At 41.3% G+C, this 20,539-nt stretch overlaps 2 protein-coding genes across 5 annotated transcripts in view; both read left to right on the top strand.

Annotated features, from left to right (window-relative positions):
- Positions 1-668: 668 nt before the first annotated feature.
- Positions 669-2,896, top strand: LOC103152257 (E3 ubiquitin-protein ligase NHLRC1). The gene has a single exon (XM_007572651.2). It carries the CDS (start codon positions 869-871, stop codon positions 2,066-2,068), a length of 1,200 nt encoding a protein of 399 aa, XP_007572713.1. The 5' UTR covers positions 669-868; the 3' UTR covers positions 2,069-2,896.
- An 851-nt stretch (positions 2,897-3,747) lies between these two features.
- Positions 3,748-20,539, top strand: part of kif13a (kinesin family member 13A) — a 43,073-nt gene continuing 26,281 nt past the window's right edge. For 2 of the 4 annotated variants that reach the window (XM_016660983.1, XM_007572650.2), the window contains exons 1-3: positions 3,749-4,224; positions 4,461-4,551; positions 18,911-18,923. In XM_016660983.1, coding sequence (XP_016516469.1) covers positions 4,170-4,224; positions 4,461-4,551; positions 18,911-18,923 — 159 coding nt within the window. In that variant the 5' untranslated portion in view covers positions 3,749-4,169. Of the gene's footprint in view, positions 4,225-4,460; positions 4,552-18,905; positions 18,924-20,539 lie in introns of all 4 variants that reach the window. The other 2 variants (XM_016660982.1, XM_016660984.1) reach the window with 2 other exon arrangements.

Raw genomic sequence — 20,539 nt, 5'->3', positions numbered from 1 at the left:
TCACATTTTATTTTATCCTACAACCACACATTTTAGTATATAGTTTTGGTTTTAAGGCACATGAAAACAAATGAAAGCATAAATATGCAAGTAATTTGAAATGTTCAGCATACATTTGTGTCCAGTTGCCCTGAGGCTAAACTTTGTAAAAACTCCCTTTGCATAATTTCAACTTCAGTTTGTTTTGCTAAATGGCATCTGCAAGCATCAATTTTCTTTTGTGTTTTGGTCTGGACTTTGACTGGACCATCCCAGCACATCGACATGCTTAAACAAGTCATCCTATTGTAGTTTTTTTCTTAATCCTCACAGCATGATGCTGCCACAACTCTGTGTACAGGGTGGTGTGTAGTGATGTATTTATGCAACACATACCATTTTGCATGGAGGATAACAAAAATCAATTTTGGTCTTTTCTGATCAGACCACTATTTTCCACATGTCTGTGTCATTAAACTTGCCAGTGCCAAACTACTTTAAACAGAACCTCTATGGATTTCCTGTTTCCACTCTTTTCCCTTAACCTTTTCAGATTTCTTTAATTTCATTATGCTCTTTGCTCACTAGTGTTCAGCAACAAACTTGTGCAAATAGCAGTAGTAAATGTACAAAATTCACCTTATGAACTGTTATTTCCAAAAGAGGGCGCCAGAGAGCCTCAGCTAGATTTAAAACATCACGTGGTAACTGAGGCCTCCAAGCAGAGGACATGTAAACACAGAGCTTCTCCAGTCCGTTTTGTTCTCTCCGTCTTTCTTCATCGTGTCGCCTCAGACTCTGAGATTTTCAGCTTGGTTTCGTGAACCTTATCCACCCTGCACCAGTCAGCCGAGCTGCCTCACCAGGACATCGGTGTATTTCAGTCATCATGGCCCAGAGTCCTGATCTCCCACATCGCTGCTGCCTGAGTCCAGAGGCGACCCTGAGGGAAATCCAGCTCAACTTACTGGAGTGTAAAGTCTGCTTCGAGACGTTTAACTCGCAACAGAGGGAGCGCAGACCACAGAACCTTTCCTGTGGTCATGTACTCTGTCTGGAATGCATCACAGCTTTGTCCCACCCTCTCCTGAGGAAGCTGGAGTGCCCGTTCTGTCGACAGCTGTGCAGTGTTGACAGCACCTCCCATTGCCAGGTTCTCAGTGACCTGCAGGAGCTCCTTTTGTCCCAGAAACCCTCGTCCTCCGCTCCCCCTCACAGGGCCAGAGGAGGATTTGCCTCGGACACAGCTCTGCATTTTCTTGCTGCGTTTGGGGGCTGGGGGACTCTCATCAACCCCACTGGAATCGCCGTTTTGGGGTCTGCGGGGGGAGTAGTCGTGGTGCATGATGGAGAGAAGAGAGTGGTGGTGTTTAACCAACAAGGGAGGAAGCTGCACAGTTTTGGAGAGAAAGGAACAGGCAATGGGGACATCTGTTACCCGGTGGATGTGGCAGTGAGTCCTACTGGTTATGTCGTAGTGACAGATGCAGGGGATAAATCTGTGAAGGTTTTCACATCCAGGGGAGTACACGTAGTGACGGTCAAAGATTGCTTCCAACTTCCTTGGGGCGTGGACACAGACTGTAGTGGGCACATCCTGGTTTCTGACCTCCAGGCTGGCAATCTGCTCAGAATAAAAGTGAACTTTAGTCATGGCGTTATCCTGGACAATCAAAGAGTCCTAGCCAACCTTCAGTGTCCCAAAGCGGTGGCTCACTGCCAGAAAACCGGAAACACAGCAGTGTTGGAGCATCCAAGAGGAAGGCACCACAACACAAATTTGAAGGTGTTTACGAAAGACTTCCACCTTTTTTACCAGATGGACAGCTTCAGCCTGATCCTCCAGTCGTCCTTTAGGTTCAACATATCAGATGTGGCTTTCGGCAGTGATGGAGATGTGGTTGTGTCTGACTGCGATCAGGGGTTGATTTGTAGTTTAGGAAACCTTCAGAACCATCCAGTCCTGACTCCTCTTGTCGGGGACCGTCTCATTCGACCTGCTGGGTTGGTAATACTGAGCAACACGCTCATCACAGTGGACAGTGGCGACCATACAGTGAAGATTTATTGTAGTAAACCCGGAGCTTGACGCAACATGGTCATTACGTAATAAGGAACCAAGACGGGGTATTGGAAAAACAGAATAAAGTTTGTTTGAAGTATTTCACTGTTTTCATGCTTTCTACTTTTAAATATTTCTGCAAATTAACTTGTCTGTTTAAAGGATACTTATTACCTGCTGGGTGTACGCTATGAGCAGGGGAATTAAGGAACCCTAAAAGGTTGTGACTTGTTGTTTTCTAAAGTTTTCCCTTACTCTGAACAGCTGAGAAGCAGTTCTGTTTAAGTAAATTTTCCTGCTGTAAAGTGAACCTCCACCTCAGGCCTTCCACATGCGTTTCTTCAACTATCCCTCAACTTCTGGTGTCCTTCTGGTGCATTACTAATACTTAATGGCAAAATAAAAGATGAAACTGGAGGTGGCTCATGGGGGAACGAGCAAAATCTTCAAGACAGGTTGATCCACAATGACCAATAAATACTGAGACGACTTCTGAAACCAGCCGAGTCTTATTGCTGAGTGTTACACCACTGAAAAAACGGAGGAAAATAAGCGATCATGATGCGTAAAGCAACAACAATAACAGTGAACACAAAAGTAGAAAAGAAAACAACCCTCCTGCCACAAAAGTCCAGAAAGAACAAAAGTTACAAAACTTCACATTCAAAATTGGCTCGCAATGTTTAAAAGTAATAGAAAAGGAACTGAGATGCTGATTGTGTAGCAATTTCATAATATCCCATTTTTTTGTGTTCACTGAGGAGGGTCTGTGTAAGTTTTGTTAATTTGATAGTTTCATAATAAAGCAGTAATGGAAAAAGAAGAAAAACATGATCTGTTTTTGCATCTTTATTTTAAAAATACAAAAGAGTAAAAATATAAAAACTGAAAAATGAGCCTGTTTTACCTTCTTGTGGTCAAATCCGGATGAGTAGAAATTCAATTTTGATTTGTTTTCTTCTTCTCTATTTTTAATGCTGATAAGATCACTATCAATACCAAAGTGAAAAGAATTGCCCCTTTTTTCATATTTCACTGCGACTTTTGTGTCGGTAGGAGGCGCTGTTTCTTCAGAACAAATCAATGGCGTTACAATATATGAACGTTTTCGGATATATTTAAAAAAAACCATAAAGCTTTTGTCGAGTCTGGATGAAAACAAATACGTATTTAACTGTTTTTATTGCACTGTGCTCAATAATCCCCACTGTATGTGACTTCATGGAGTTTCATTCTTGATATGAAGAAAAAAAAATCAAAGTTTTGTTGTTTGTGAGGACAAAACCAAAAACTACTATTTATTTATTTATTTATTTATTTATTTATTTATTTATTTATTTATTTATTTATATTAAAGTGTCTAATAATTACTTGCCTTGTTTCTTCACTGGTTTTTGCTGAGAAAACTCAATAACATCAACAGACTTTTAAATGTGAAAGTCTGTCTTTTTCCCATGAAAGAGTACTTCATGGGAAAGATCAAAATACAAAACAAAACGCATCTGATAATAAATTATAATCTTAATAATTTGACCGAGTTTAAGTAAATTATTAACGTGCTATCAGAAATTTCATTTTGGTGTGCTTTGGAGATAGTTTTGCTTCATAAACCAGTTTAACTTCTTTAAAGTATGCCTTAATGTATGCCCCGCTTTTGCTCATTACGACGCTTACGTTTGTTGCGTGTCTATCACTTGTCATTATGCAGTTTGCCATTTCTCCGCCGCTGCTTTTCTCCTCCCTGTTGAGGAGCGGCGCGGTGCGTAAATCCTTTCCCCTCCTTTGGCACAGCCTCTCCAGCCCTGCCAGAGGAGAGCAGTCGAGCTCCCGGTGGAAGATGGCGGTGTTAGGGATGCTGTCTGGGGCCGGAGCAGAGGGCTCGATCCGCACAAGAGGAGAACCCGGATGGATTTAAAGGAAGAAAAAATGAACTTGTCCGGATCTATTTTCCTCAAAATCTGGACTCCTTGGGGGCTTTTTTTGATGAACAGCGTCTGCTGAAAGCGGTTTTAGTCTGGCAGAAATCCGAGACTGCTTGTCGGGGGATTTACAGACTATATACATTTATAGCTCGGCGCACAGACAGACCAGACAGGGTGGGAGTAAAAAAAAAAAAAAGTGGACGAAAATGTCGGATACAAAGGTAAAAGTTGCTGTGAGAGTACGGCCCATGAACCGCAGGGGTAAGTGTTCAAAACGACGATTTCCGCTCGCAAACTCCTCTCTCGTTCTCGCTTGATCTTAAACTTGCTTTCCTCACCATTCTCTTGAGTTATAACCCTGAAGTCATGCCCGAGTGTACTTTCAACACAGCGAAAGCAGATCAGATTCTCTGACTTTTCACACCCCCACATTCTCCCTTATTTTTTCCCCCCCCACAAAAGAAAGAAAGAAAAAAAAAACTTCTCTCTTTCTGCAGAGATTGAGCTGAATACAAAATGTGTGGTGGACATGGAGGACAACCAAACAATCCTGCAGCCTCCACCCTCGAATGCAAAAGGAGAGAACAGGTAATCACAGCTGAAATGCAACACGTAGTTTGTTTCTTGCGGATGATTATGAACGCAGCAACATGCATCTTATGACTTCTTTGAGATCATCAGAGCAGAAGTCGTGATTGTGGGTGAAATGTCAGAACAATAACACAAAGCGATGAGAGAGAGAGAGAGAGAGAGAGAGAGAGAGAGAGAGAGAGAGAGAGCAGTCTGGTGCAAGAAACGAGCCAACGACTATGTACGTCTCAGAAAGGCTGCAGATGTTTTCCTTCTGAATAAAAACTACACAGGTTATATGTTGTTGAGAAACTCACTCGTGTTTGTGTTGCATGGATGTCAGCAAATAAATGCAGAGGGTTTACAGGAATACTGCACTGCTGCTGCTTCTGCTGCAGAGGACACGGTGTCTGTCACCCTCCTGACTGCAACATGATACGTCTTGTGTCATTCACTTGAACTTTCCAGTACCGATCGTTGCACCGTAAGACATCTCCACAATGCGTCTCGTCGAGAAAAATGTCAGAATCGTACAGTTCGTCGTCCCGCTTTGATCGGTTTCCATGGCTTCCTTCAAACTCTGAACTCTGCTTATCTGTAAGTGAGGAGGACACGATCAGGAAAGGGGCATCGGGGGTCTCTGCTGTGTACGGTTTCACAGCCCATAGTCGTGTTGCAGAGGGGGAAATCGGGATCGGGGTCAGGCAGAGGGACAGATGCGGAACAGGGCGGCATTTGGAAAGTGAAGAACTGGAAGTGAGCAAATGTAGAACATTTGACTGAGTAGAGCAGGAATCTACAACCTGCCTCTTCGTGTCTCTTCTGGTCCTCTGTATTAGGGGATTCTTAATAGCTGTTGGAATATGATGGAAGACGACAATGTTTTCAAACATGCAAATAATAAAACAGACAGTTTTAGTAGATTTTATACGCTTTCCTGCAATGCATGCTTAGTATTTCCACAACAGAACAATACTTCAGCAGCATCAGATCATTTTTTTGTTCAGTTCTTTTTATTTATCAATATGATGCAAAGTACAAGCTGTTTTTTTATTTTATTTTCCATATATATAAAACTTTCCATTGTCCTATGGCATGTTCTTCTGTTGACTGCTTTTACAGACTGTCATAGAAATTCATAAACTGTCTTTTTTGGGTGGAGTGAGAAGGTTTTGTGGCTCTAATGTTATTTGACGTGAGTGAGGGCAAAAATGGTTGCCGACTCTTGGAACAGATGAAAACTCCATTCGAACTGGTTACCTTGAAGCAAATTATCACTGTGAATGTAATTACAGTTTCCTTATTCAGATAACTTTAGATCCACAAGCCACACATCACAGTGCGATTGCATGATATCAGGAAAATGTGATATCCTGTTGTGTTTCTGAAGGTTTTATTGATAAAATAAGGTAAATTACAACTTTGATGTCTTTCTGCTTTGGGTTAAGTTGAAACATTAACCACAGATGGCTGACATTGTGGAAATTTCTATCATGGCAGCGTGGTTTTGTTGAAAAACCGGAATCAGGCTACAGCTACTGTTTTTGTAGGGAAATTTCTAAATTGCTCAGGAATTAAGTTTCCTATTAAGATGTAAAACTGGCATGAAGCCAGATAATTCTGGCTAGATAATTAACTAAAATGTTCACTGCATTCTGAGCTGCCTTTTGTTGTATTAAAATTGGGCACAGTGACACTGTGGTAATGTTTGATTTTCTATATATTCTGCAGCCATGCATGCCAACAACAACTGAGTATGGTAGTGGCAGGATCATTCTGTGGGCATTTCTTTATACCTGTTACTGACTGTCTGTAGCACTTTGCTAAGAAACCTCTGGTCAAGTCCGGGACTGGATCAGCTCAGGAACAAATGTAGGTCTTGGGTTTGTTCCTAGAAAACGTCAGGGCTGCCAAAAACAGCCGCTGGTGTCAGATTTATAAGTAAATGACAGTAAACTCATCTTGTTCTGAAACATAAATTTGCTGCCTGGGATCTTAAACAAGGTGTTGCAGGTGATGTTAAATATAGCACAGTTTAAAGAACAAGTTGACTTTATTTGACACGAGAAGTCCGATTTGTTTCGACTGTTTAATCCCAAGCCTCAGGGTGTTGCAATAAATCTCCAGATAACAGGACTAATTTATGGCGTCCTGCACCAAAGCGCCATTAGATTGGATCGCTTCAGTCGAGCTCCCAGCATGCTCCATGTTTCATTAAGACTCGTCTCTGCTAAAAGTGAAGACAGGGTGAAAGTTTCACATGGCCTCTGTGCACAAAGGCTCACTGAAAGTGTGTGATCTGCGCTGCCTTCTGATCTGACATGCTCTCCCGGTGTAATGAGGAGATCAGACTGCGTTTAGGCGGGTGGTGAGTGTATGCTCATATTTCATGCCTGTTAGCGGTTGTCAAAAAATGTCATATTTGTCCCACAGTGAAAGCTGCGCCTCAGTCTTGCGCTCGGCTTGCTCGCTCTTCTCTGCTTTCCGTGTCACACATGATTAGAAACCTGACCTGATTACCCACAGGCGCGCAAAACGTCTGACATAATGCTGCAGATTGTTTTCCTGTTTTATTGACCGTTTTAAATGGACAAACAGCTTTTTCAGGTGCTCAAATGTTCCCAGACTGACTGCAGAGAACAAGAATGCATGTGAGATGTCAAGCTCTTTTCTTATGAGCTAAGGGGAATCTTGTAAATTTGTAACACTTTCTTAGTTCCCTAGTCAGCATTAAATAATGAGCTTACTGTGCCAGTAGCTCTGGTCGTTGCACTAATCTGTATTTAAAGCAATTATCAGAAGCGAGACTGCTACGCTATGGCTGCCGTCCAAGCAATCAAGCTCAGAAATCTAGCTCAAAGCTCAGCTCCTTGCAAAATAATTTAAGCATTTTTAACCCCTTCACTGCGTTACAATCACAAGCTAAGATGTACGCTATTAAAATTGTAACAAAGCATAATTACACTATAAAACAATTTCTCAATTGTTGAGTATCTCTTGGAGCACACGGTGTTGCTGGGACTGCTTCAAATCCAGCAAGATAATGGGTGAGCAGGACCAGGAGAGCATTAATCAGACAAGCAGCCCAGAGGCCCGTGGTAACTTTGAAGGTGACTTACGGGTCAGATGGGAGAGTCTGTCGATTGGAGAACGATTAGTAATGCCCCTCCATCAATCAGGCATTTGTTGAAGAGTGGCAAAAAGAAAGCCATAAGAAGACCAATCAGCCATTTGCTTCGGCCATGTAGAAGACTCTGCAAAAAGTTGAACGATATCCCTGAACGCACCATTCACACTATGAAACATGGCACGTTTTTTTACATCAGCAATCCCAGAAATGCTGCTCAAAGTTCATGAGGAGGTGGATAGAGGTAAATGCAGAGCAGTCCTGGAAGAAAACATGTTAGAGGGAGCGCAAGACTTGACACAGGGGCGGAGTTTCACCATCCCAAATATGTTTATGTATTGGTATGGCCTAGTCAAAGTGCAGATCAAAATCCAATTGTGAATTTGTGAACTGATTAGAAAGTCTGAAAAATTGCTGATCTCCGATACCCTCCGACCAATCTTGCTGAGATAGCTTATACAGTAGAACAGTACAGTAGAACTTTCAGTATTGTCCTAAAATTCCCAATAAAACATGCAACAAAATGTAAAAACAAAAAAAAAAAATCATGTTGATCATGGCTCAGGTACTGTGAGAACTTTATGCCCGTTATGTGTTACCTGTTTCCATGTTGACAAGCGAGACACAAACATATTTTACCTTATCGTCCAGTGGAAGCTTTCATATCTGATTGGTGTTCAGTATCACATCCACAGGAATGTATTTCATGTAGTTAAAATACGATGGAAAACGCTCCGCCGTTTGTTTCAGTTTCACCCTCACTTGCCTTTAATTCCTGGTGTTTTGGATTTTGATAAAGTCATTTTGGTTCTGATCCTCAGTCCAGTTTAGAGCCGTACAGCTCGGATGGTTTTCACTGTGTTTATGTAACATTTCTGCTCAAAGATGCAATTCAGGCATGTAATTACTCAGGATTTTAATACTGCTGCTGCTCACTGTGTGTGTGTGTGTGTGCATGTACGTGTGTTTTGGCTTCCTTGGTTTTGTAAAACCATGTAATTTTCCCGTTTTTTTCTGCGTGTGGAGCCCGCAGAAGAGAGGCGGGAGTGCCCTGATCTGTGGGGCTTTGCCAGCTTTTGAAGACACCTGTCCCTGCGTGTTGGAAATGTGTCAAATTCAGAGGGTATTAGCCTGCTGAATATGGCTGCAGGGGCCAGGGACCATGGGAAACTTTCTCTCTCGTGGGAATGCTCAGGCAGAGCGTCAGAAAGGAAACAGCTATAATAGATATTTTTATGAACGCACCACTTTAATCTGTGGCTGTTTGCTTAGAAATACACAGGGTTTTTTTTGATGGAAGAAGGGCAAAGAAACATTCTAAACGTTCTTTTAAACTGTTCTGCCGAGGTTTTTGCTTTGCAAAGATGTTCTCGATTCTACATTTTTGTTTGCATATTCTGTCAAGTTGATTGAATTGCACAGCTTTTCCTAAAATTAAGGATTTTTTTCTATGTCCTTTGATGACTAAGCCTTATTGTATGCTCTGCAGAGACTTTGGCCTTCCCCTCGTGATCCCTTCTCCCCAGCTCTCCTCAGAAATGAACACTAATCTCACCGAAGGACAAGTGAAGCAGTTTGTGACTTCAGGCCAAAAGGTTATATTTCCCTGAGTCTCACCTTTCTGCTCGTTGGGCAGAATGGCATATTTGAAACAGAAGTCTGAGAGAAGTAGTTTTTCTTTCAGGTTCCAGTCATCTCTCCTTAGGTGCACAGACATAATAAATGCTGGAAGGAGCCGGGGGTGAACAGAAACACCTGAAGCGACTGTCTGTGTAGGGAGTGAGTGGTGGTGAGTAATGACAAGAAAATACCCTGCGACCCACAGAATGGGGCCGTATTACACTTATGGTGCATGTCAGTCACCGTGCAACAATTGAATTAGGGGACAGAGTGTTGGAAAAACCACCTGAATCTCCACAATTTTGACCTAAAAATCAAATGCTTGTCTTTTTATCCCCAAACGTGAAATGAAAAACTGCTTTCATCTGATGATTTTATGATGGTCTGCGGAGGAATGTCTTTATCTGATAGTGTCTGTCCCCAAGCTTGTAATTTCCACCCTAATCTCTTCTTATCATTGGTGGTTACAAGAGCTCAATTGGGTTTATCTCCACCAGGCTGTGTTGTCTTGCTTCCTTAGGTATTGTTGTCTGGTTGGTGTGGAGAGGGGCTACAATTAGAGCCTCCTCTGTTAGGATGCTGCTTTTACTGTCCTCCCACTCTTTGAATTATCCTGAACTAACACCCCCCGTCACGCTTTCTGCATATTTCAATTCAGTGACTCGGAAGAAGAAAAAAAATGTAGGAAAACAGTGCTCCCGTTTTACAATGCTGCACATTTGACAATGCTGCATACACTATTTGATCACTAGCTATGCCAGACTGCCACAGATTGTTTTTTGGGCATGATGCAAAATTGTGCTGCATGACCACAGCAAATGTCACGCTATGCGTACACCGCACGTCTGCGTCTTCATTGCAGAATCTACAACTCAAACACCACAGCATTGACTTAACAATAAGGTCACTTAATCACACTTTATACTGTCCAGTCTCTTCACTTTCCTCAGGATGCTGGATGCTTGAAAATGAAACTAATGGGACAAATGTCTGGTTAATTTGGCTAATAAACATCTGACCACTTCTGGGAACTCGCACATCATTGAAATTTAATTCCCAGACCTTTAACAAAAAAAACAAAAAAAAAAACAAAACAAGAGAACATGAGAGTCACATCACAGCAGAATTAAAATACCCAGAACAGAACATTTTGAATTTCACATCCATTGATCCCAACACATGCACTAATCAGAACTGACACACATACTTCAAAGACGTGACAGGGTGCTCTCCCTTTGTACTCAAGCATCATATTTCTTTTAGTTTTGTGTCTTATTACAACGAGAACAGCCTTTGAGGTCAAAACCCAGTATTTGGAGTTTCCCCAGCAACCCAGAGATCTATATTTAATTTGGCTTGTGTGTGTGTGTGTGTGCGTGTGTGTGTGCGTGCGTGCGTGCGTGTGTGTGTGTGTGAAAAAGTCTAAACTATTTATAAGCACTAGCGAAAGTTGTTCATTAATTTTGTCCAACAAGTATCTGTAAACATGTTCCCTTAGTGTTGGAACACACAGTGAACTGGAAGGGGTAGATATCACCGAATCTTAACTGCAGCTGAGAGGGACTGATGTGTAAGGACGAGGCCACCTGTGAGAGCTTCTGGGGGGAAGATGCCTGTTTTTACATTACAATGTTCAAGAATTTTCAACAACACCAGAAAAAGCGGCTAGATTTTTCAGTATTGCTTTTTTTTTTTTTTTTGCGAGAGATGGATCAGTGCTCCCGCTAAATATGGAGAAGAGGCGACGTTTCTCCAGAAAAGTCAATCCCTTTAGAGGTTCGACTGTATAAATAGCTTGTTCATTTGGAGCTACTGCCAGCACAGATGTTAACGTTAAACTCTTAGAGGTCAGTAACTTTTGATGAAGTGTCATCATGTCTTCTAACCCCATCCTAAATGACAATGCTGCCTTGTCCGGTGACTGCCCTCAGGAATGTTCTTTTTGTCTTTCCATACTGCTCACTTCGTGCCAAGAATCAACCTTTCCACTCAGCGGGATCTTGTTCTCAGAGTCATTTGGCTCTAAATTATTCCACATCAGCTCACATTTGCTCCATAAACCTGTTTTTTTTTCTTTTTCTCGTTGTTAGGGGGAAAGTGCCATAAGCAAAAGCCCTGAAGCGGTTGCATTCACTTTGCACCGTTCACTGGTTTATTTAGAGGGCGGGATATTGTTTATGTCTTGATCCAGAATTGAGAAAAGATGGCGCCCTCCCTCTTTGTTGAGCCTGCACCTCATTAATGTCAGATGTGGCCTCTTATACAGAGGGGCAGCAGCGTATGTAAAAATCCACATTCAGACATTGCTTCCATAATGGTTTCCTTGCATGATTCTTTGTGATGGGGCTTTTTTGAAGTTTGCAACTTAGCGTTTAGTTTTCATTTTAGCTTAGTCACATTAAGGGGAATAAATGCCAATGACATTTTGAAGCTTTCATTTAAGGCTGTCTCAAGTATTTGCTTGGTTTCTTTAATATGCTTAGGCTCATGACTTGTGTTGCGCTTTGCCCTCAGTGAGCCAGCTCACTCTGGATTTTGTTGTTCTCAGCAGCAGCATGCCAGGTCTATTCAGATGAGTGGCGTTCAGCCGACAGAAAACGTCACAGGAGGTGCGTCTTGGCAGTAAAAGTGTCACTTCCCTTCCCCTGGAAGAAATCATACCTCAGAGAAACATTTCGATGAACTTCACGTCTCCTCGGCTGATGCGCTGCCTTTGAGACTCACCAGATTTAAGACGTTCGTGGAGCACACGTGGTCCGTTTTATGCTCTGCGTTTGAATGCACACTGACTTGGACCTCAGCCTGCTGACCCAAACTTGTCACTGCGGTGTCAGAAAATGCCGGAGCGGATTAAATTAGAGCCTTCCTCCATCATATGCCGCATTGTGAACATTTGTTATGGAAACTTGGAGGCCCCACGCTGATGATGGCATGATTATCATGTGTGCTGCTTGTGGCAGTGCTTTTTCATTTAGCCTGTTTTTTCAAAATGCACCGTTTGGCTTTCATATTGGAACTTTGACTCATGAGGCTGGTGGGCTGTGTGTCTCCTCCATGTTTACTGCCGTTGCTTAGAGACAGCAGAAAAGAAGATACGAGAGGCTCCCGGGGGTTTGTTGATGACCCAAAGAGTGATATCCCTCAAGCCACTTCAAATATTTGCATAAGAAACTAATTTTAGCTTTTAGAAGAGTCTAAGCTCTCCTTTGCTTCAGAAATCCTGAATTAGTCTTGACGGAGCCAAAAATGTTGTTTTGAATGCTGTACTTTTGATTTCACTGGCATACTGTATTTTTAATTTGTTATTTGTTGCATCTGTTCTACATTTCAGGGGAAAATAATGTAACTTTTATGCCTGTAAATATTCTCTAATCTGATGCTTAGTTTTGGTTAATATGCAGATTAATAAAGATGATTTTGATGCTTTGCTACATGTTTAGGCCTCCTGAAGCTCTCTAGCTTCTCTACAAAATTAAGGAGCTGTAATCATTGGTGTAATTAATGCATCATCATAGTTAGCAAATCCTCAGCAGGTTCAACCAATGTCACTTCCCCTTTCTTCAAAAAAATCTGAACTAACCCTTTTAGCATTTATTAGAAATGCACTGAAAAGTCATTTGTTGACTGGAATTTGCCCATTTTCATCTTGACTGGCATGAACAGCCAGCTAGATATCAACTAATCCAATTAAGTAATCGTACCACACTGGAGTGCTAATGGGTTGTGCTAACAATAACACTTAGTGGTGGAAGCTGTTATGGATGGAAGAAAAATCCAAGTTATCCATTTCTAGTAGGGTTCAGACCATTTTTGTGCATCCAACAACCAACTTGATGAGCTTCAATTTGTTTTCTAGATTTGGCAAAACTAGATATTCAGAACATGTGCTTTGATGCCTAAAGGAGGATAATTCTTATTCCTATGTTTTCTGTTTCAAAATGTTTATCTATGTCAAAGTACATTTATTTTACTTTACTTTTTTAACATGCGAGATTCATTACTTCAGTTGCCCATTTAGAAAACTGGAAATCTGTTGTCCCGAAACAACCTGGTCAAACGAAACTGTGAATGCTGTAAAATAGCTTTGCTTCATATAAGCATGATGTTGATGCAACATTGTCCCATGAAACATTGAAAGGCCAAGTTTCACATAACATTTGTGAATTTATTAGATATTAGATAACATTCTATAAGTATCTGAATAAATAAATGTGGTTCTGTTTTTTTATGGGTTTTTTTTTTATCAAGAACAATATATATGATGAATGAATGTTATATATTTTGCTTTGTTAAAGACTCCTAGATATTTAACATTTACACTAGGTGTGTGATGTAATAAAGCTTAAGGGTTTGTTTTAGCAGAGGAAGCCTCCCAAGTGAGAGGCGTGTAAGGAAGAGGTTCCAGAAATTGTTTGTGTGGCGGGATCGAGCTCCCTCTGCCTGTTTTTGTCATCAGTCTGCTAACTTCCTTCAGCGTCGTGTTGAAAGCGTTTCCAAACATTCTTCACGGACATGTCTGACTGCAAACGCTTGTCCGGTTTACTTTAAAATCACCGTGCCTGATACATAAAATAGCTTTGCTTTAGTTTGTGACTTTACATGGAACCAGACTAAATGGTCAATGGACATATTCTGTCCCCCTCTACTGTAACACTGCCTGCTGTGTGTGCAGCAGGATGACCTCTATTGGAAACTCAAGTGTCCTGTCCTTAAAACACTGAAAGCTTATTTTAAATGTTAGCTCATAGCTGCCCAGTGCACAGTGCTGTAGCTCTGCTGTTAAACTCTTGAGAGGTTTCCTCTCCACTGCTGTTTGAAAAGTCATTGTCTCAAAGCTTGTTGGCTGCTTATGCTGGGAATACGCCATAGTTGGGGGTCAAGGGAGGTTAAAAGGGTGGAGGGGTGGAAGTAGCTGCAAGAATAGATCAAGAGGAGGGGCACAAATATGTGACGGGGAGTGGCGGTGAAATATCTCATACTGTAGATGTGTGCATTTGCACAGGAGAAGATAATGCTGCGTTTTCTAATAGGAGGATGAGAACTGCTCTTTTGGCAGAAGTAAAAATCTTCCTAAAATATAGAACATTATATAAACATAACTTTTTCTTTATTTGCTAAAGTACATTTTAAAATTGATAATAATCGCTGTTTTTAATTGTCCCGTTTCCAGGGCGTTTATAGATAGTGGTTTAAATCAAATGATTTGCAAAAAAATGCAAACTGTTTGTCTAAAACGTCTGTGAGCTCAGCCTTGCATTGTAATTTTTTATTTTGCGTGGATAGATGGCTCAGTGGTCGGATGATACAGTAGATTAATCGGATTTGTTGCCTGCTGGGCTTGAAGAGTGCAGTTTTCGGTGGCATAATAACCCAGTGGCCTTAATCCAACTCTGTAGCCACTAGGGCAGTGTGCGGGGTTTCCTCTGCTGCAGCTCCACTCTTCATACAAATGCTCAAATGAAATAAAAATAATAATAATAATTTTTTTCAAGGTGCATTTTACAATTTAAATCTTCTTATTTAAGCAACAAATCTTAATTAATAGAACTACTATTATCAATATAATGATAATGTTGACCTTATTAATTAAAAACAAAAATGATACTCAAATAAATCTAAATAATCCTTAATCTAATGAATTAGCCAGGATTTATGAAAAAAAATTAAAATCTATTAATTACAAAAAAATAATACATTTATGTACTACGTTTATAGATACATAGGTTTCTAAGGAAAATGGATTAAAATCTAAAATTATTAATAAAATATGTAAAAAGGCGCATCACATGAATATTGATTCAGTTAAAATGATTCTTAAACTCATTTTAAAACACTAAAAGTTAATGTAAAAGTCGCCTTGGCGTAAAACACAGCAAAATTAAAAAGATATTCAGTTTGCTTTTTAAAACCAGAGAACTCAGAGACATCCTCCTGTCTTCGTGGATGTTTTTCCAAGTTAGACGAAAAAAGACAAACAAAATATGAAAGACAATTTTTCACCCAGTTAGTTCCTATGAACTGTCTCAGCATCAGGTAATTTATCTGGAGCGCTCCCTGCAGACCACACAGACCTCAGCCAACCTCTGATAAAGCTGAGGCAGCAGCTGAGTGCGTCTGCCTCCAGGCAGGTACGAATCTGATGCTATCTGGCACTTCTGGGCCAAACGTGTACATTAATACAGCCAAAACTGTGTCTTTAATAAGCTCTCGGCATCTAATGTGACATGCATGGTGGAATAGTAATAGAGATCAGTGGTTTACAGTCGACTCACTGAGTCACAATCAGATAAATGAAGAAAACAGTAAAAATATAGTTAGACTATGCGGTGAAACACTTTTGTTTTTATAGTAACACAAAGTCAGAATCTTCACCTGAAAGTGCTATTTTAGATATGAGTATAATTACCTGAAAATCCCAATTTTAGGGAAGAAACGGGGGACAGACTGTGCTAAAGCTTGCGCGGATTCTGAGGAGCACTCGGCTTTTTGAGGGGATTAGGGAGCTTATTTCCACAGCAGAGTGGGAGAACTGGAGCCTAATGTGCTTTACCTTAATGAGACGGGGGGGAGGTTTTCGATAAGGAGAGGCAGTTTAGATGAACCCTTGAGTTTTAGAAGAAGTCTTTTGTTGAAATAAAAACGAGAATGTCTCAGGAAGCTATATTCTAACATCTTAAATAAATCTTGTTCCTCCCATTGTCATGCGGAGCATTCCAGGCATACCAGAGCCGGACACATTAACTGTACATACAACAGATTAAACAATGAGCAGGAGGCGACAGACTGCAGCAGCAACACCTTGGCGGCTCGTTTTCTGCTGCAAATGCTGATCGGTTTATTCATAAAGCTGCACATGTGGGTGTTTTAGTCCCGTTTTTCATTTTATGTGTGGTTTCTATAAATTTCCCTCTCTCCTAGTATTTCTTTGTTGGGCAGCATTTTTGTTCTTGTGAATTACTGAGCCGGTTTATTTTTGACTTATGCTTTGACACCTCGTTCATTGTCTGACCGTGGGAAATGAGACTGTAGTTTCAAGGACTTGAGCTGTCTGCAGCTTATCTGTATTACAGGCTGATGTTCTTCCTGGACATCCTGTCATGTCTACAGTATGAATTGACATGTTAGATCTCGTCACTGTCTTTGTCATAAGTGGTCAGTACAGGAAAAACAGATTTAAGCAATAAAATGTGCTGCCCACAAGATTAAAACTAAGCAAAAACAAAAAAAAGAAAAGAAATGACTTTTTTAAGTGCCAAAATAAATGTAAAAAAGCCCCAATCCCCATCAGTTTAAAGTATTGCTCCTTCACTTAAGTCATGTTTTGCTCGAGTATGTGTTGTCTGTTTATACAACTTCCTACAACTTTTCATTGGCAAGGTCATTAGCTGAGGTCAGTAGCAATAATATTAATGATACTTCACTGCGATGCATCATATCACACATTATTTTTACTTGTTGTTCAAGATATCCCAATCAGGATGTTTTGGAGTCCCTGAAAACGAGCCAAGTCATATAAGATTAGACGTTATCTTTTGCTGTTGAAACAGTAAAAATTTGGTGACAAAACGGTAATATTTAAAAGCGGATTGTCATTTTGCTGTAGTTTGTGCCAAAAGAAGGTAAAACTAGAGTCAAAATGATGACATGGTGAGTTTTTAACAATAATAAAACCAAAACAAGGAGCTTAAAAACTGAGCCAGGAGTGTGAATGGCAAAGGAACCGGGTGAGCTAATCAGTGGTGACGAGGAACAGCTGCAGCAGAGAGAAAGCAGGAAATAAGGGAAGAAACTAATTAACACAAACAGAGTTGAACTGAAGACAGAGAAGTTACACCTAACACAGAATTTAAGAGAATAAATCCAAATACACAAAGAACTGGAAGATAAAACTAAGAAACCCAAACAGCCCAGGATTGTGACAGGGATTTGCTACTTCTGCTCAAATACTTCTACCTCAGTCTGATGACTTTAATCGGCCGCCCACTACAGCATGTCTTTGAAGGAGTGGGTTGCACACGGCACCGCTGGTGCTGGATCAGCCCCAGCTCAACTCAAACGCAATAACTAAAAGGCTTTCCTTGTGTTGTTGTCACAGGAAAATCTTGCAATGTTTCTGAAATGAATAAAAAAATAACATTTTAGTTCAGAGTTGAAGAAGCTTTGATTCTGCCCCAGAAATGATACTGACTCCTTGCATGTGGATGGAGACTATAAGTCAAAGATCTTGAGGTGCTTAAATTAATTACTGTGTTAAACGCAAAGGTCTCAGATTAAATTAGGATTATGAACCCCTGCCCCCCTATCCCCCCACCATCACTCCCCGCTTCCCTCACAATCATCCTGTCCTTCATTATAAAGAGCTCAAGCACAGCTCCAGGCTCACATGTATCATATAAAGGAGATAATCATTTTTGCTTTGAGCAGAACACTATGCATGGCAACAGCAGGTCTGAATAGAGAACAGTTCTTGTTTGGATGGGTGTGGGTATCCTCTGATGCAGCTCTCTAGTCGGTGACTCAGCTCAGATTTGTGTGAGACTCTCTGGAGGTGGGGGGTGGTGGGGGGTGAGGGCGAGTTGGAGTCTTCCTGATGCACCCTGCCCTGCATTAGTTACCATGTGAACCTGATGCCAACCCTTGTCTCTGTGCCAAAGGAGTTCTGCAGGAAGGATGTGCTGACTGCAGAAGGATTGAACCGGCTGAATCGCCAGGGGTGGAGGTGTATTTTAATACACTGCTGTGCACAATATAGCACAGCACGATTGCAGTTTATCCGCATGCAGCAAGGGCCTGTAACCTGAGTCAAGGAGCTGTTTAGCTTCGGTTCAGATAACAGCCTTTCATGTGATAGACAGATGTAAAGTCATGCATGATTGTAAAAAAATAAAATAAAAATGGGTAAACAGTTTTTAAAACGTTTTCACTGCTAAAATCTGAAAAGTGTATCTTGTGTGTGAATTCAGCACGTTTTATTTTAGTGGCACAAAGGCAGCATCGTGCTTCGGGAATCCTTCCCTTCGGCAGGATTCAAGCTTGGCAGTCTGGAAGAAACACAGCTTAACACCACGCTTCAGATTTTCTAAAATGAAAGTGAAATGATCCAGTGAGGTATATATATTTAAGTTAATGGTGCCAACAGCAAAATGTGAAAAAAGTTCCTTGAGTTCAGAGGACAACCTTACGAAACACAGGGACGTATAGTCGGCTCTTTTGTCCTCGATGGCGGCTGCTGGTGGTGGAGAGAGCAGCTTCCCCAAACTGGCCTCTGTGTTAAGTCCACAGGAATAAGAGCTATTTATTCAACAGAGTCAGTGGGACATTGAATCTTAAATCTCTTCCCTTCCTCACACTCCACTGGCCCAATTATGAACCCAATCACAGCAGCACCTTCCACCAGAACCAGCCGTGCACTTACTTAGTGGAAGTGAGGGGAAAACAAGAGAATAATAAAGATGTAACTTGAAGAGAAAGTGTCTTTTATATCAAAATTAAGCATTTTCCTCATGACAAGAGAAGGATTTATTTTAAATGAATTTGTCCTGTGTGAATTCTAACCTCTTTTCCCTCTCTGTCTCTCTTTTTCTGCTCACTCACCCCTGTGTGTGATGGATTGACCTGCTGCTTCAACAGGAAACAGTCCAAGGTATGTATGTTTTATCCATTTATTCGACAGACATTTGTTACTCACAGATCAAAACATCCAGAAGTAACAGACCCAAAAGGCCAGACAGTTTCTCCTGCACAGGTCGATTCTTCATCGTGACGTTGTTTCTACAGACGTGATTGAGCTTTTTTTTTTTTGGTCGATCGGTGGGTCAGCAGGAGCCAGATAGATGTCCGTGTGAATGTGTCAGCACTCTGAGATCTCCCAAACACCCACAAAGGCTCCACAATGAGAGAGGGATGAGTGCGGACATTGGGGCTGTTTGTGCGCTCATTGAATGCCGCATTGTTGCAGCGCACCCCCACTTCCCCCCGTGGCAACATGCTGGTGACTAGCTCAGAGATGTTTCACACACCAGGGACGGGCTTTGTGCTCGGTACACTCACTCAGGCACCCCCTACCCCCCACCGCCCGCCCCTCCCTGACTGGACTGTGGGCGTGCATGGTCTCTGGGGCATGCGAACCTGAGCTGCCCCGTAATAACCCTCCACTAAGACGAACACGTGGCCGTCTGCTTAGTTATGACGCTCAAATCATCCTTCCTGCATTCCTCAGTGCAGTCGCAGAAAACTAGCTTGTTTTTTTTGACTAAAAATGTGTCTTTTTCCTTCTCTGCATCATCATGATTTTTACTGCTGATTAATAGTAATTGTCCAATCAAGATTAATCTGTTGTGTAATCACACCCTCCGGCTGGACGGAGACAGAATAGAGGGCACTGGAGCCCCAGTTTTCCAAACCAGCTCTAATTGAGAATGATGGCACTTTTGTTCCTTTGAATGGCACCCACTTACTTGTCTGAAGTCACAAGAGGAAGTCTTGCTTTCAGTGCATTCAGGGATCTCAGAGCTTCCCATGCTGACTGTGCAGCCACGGCTTTCCCCGGCCATTAGGCCTTTTGGTGATTAGGAGGGAGTTTCAATTATTTTGTGGTATTTGTGTTGGGAGGGAAAGCGTTTTGGCAGTGCTACCGCAGCAGACTAAAGATCAGGGAGGAGACCCTGTGTGCAATCTGAGGATGAGTATGCAGCTGTTTTTTTATGCAACAAAAATCGAGTGAGAAAATTCCCAGATGTGATGCGTTAGAAAAATGACAACATTTCTACTGGTTTCATTTAAAAAAGAGCAGTTTGAAATATTACAAAAAGTATCTACAAAACAAAAGAGAAATCAGAAGTAACACGTTTTACATCTAATCTGCACAAATTGTGGAGCTTTTGATCTTTTCCAGATTAAGTCAGAGATGCACCAGAGATGAGAGGGAGAATTTTTTTTTTCTTTTGATGGGCTTTGATTGGTCATTGAAAGATCAAATCCTAATGACTCTTAACTTTTTCCAGTTCATTAAAGGCATCAGTGTTGACCGACCCCCAGGCAACATGTTCTTTATTCCACTTGTTTTTGAGTTTAGTACAAATGTTAGCAACATATGTTAACACCACCGCTATCAAAACCCCGTTTGACAAAACATTTTTCTCTGCAATGTGGCACACCTGAAAGTAAATCCGAAATCAGTATCGGCCAGAAAAAGCCTTATTAGTGCAAGAAAAACGTTACATGTCTGTGTCCACTCTGGGCTGCTATGACTTACGTCCT

Source organism: Poecilia formosa, unplaced genomic scaffold (assembly GCF_000485575.1).
Source record: "Poecilia formosa unplaced genomic scaffold, Poecilia_formosa-5.1.2 Scaffold306, whole genome shotgun sequence".
In the NCBI taxonomy this organism is placed as follows: Eukaryota; Metazoa; Chordata; class Actinopteri; order Cyprinodontiformes; family Poeciliidae; genus Poecilia; species Poecilia formosa.
This window is presented reverse-complemented; position numbering and strand designations above follow the sequence as displayed.

Bases quoted from the DNA above. Each gene is read 5' to 3' on its own strand.
- LOC103152257 (XM_007572651.2), top strand. From the start codon at position 869: ATGGCCCAGAGTCCTGATCTCCCACATCGCTGCTGCCTGAGTCCAGAG.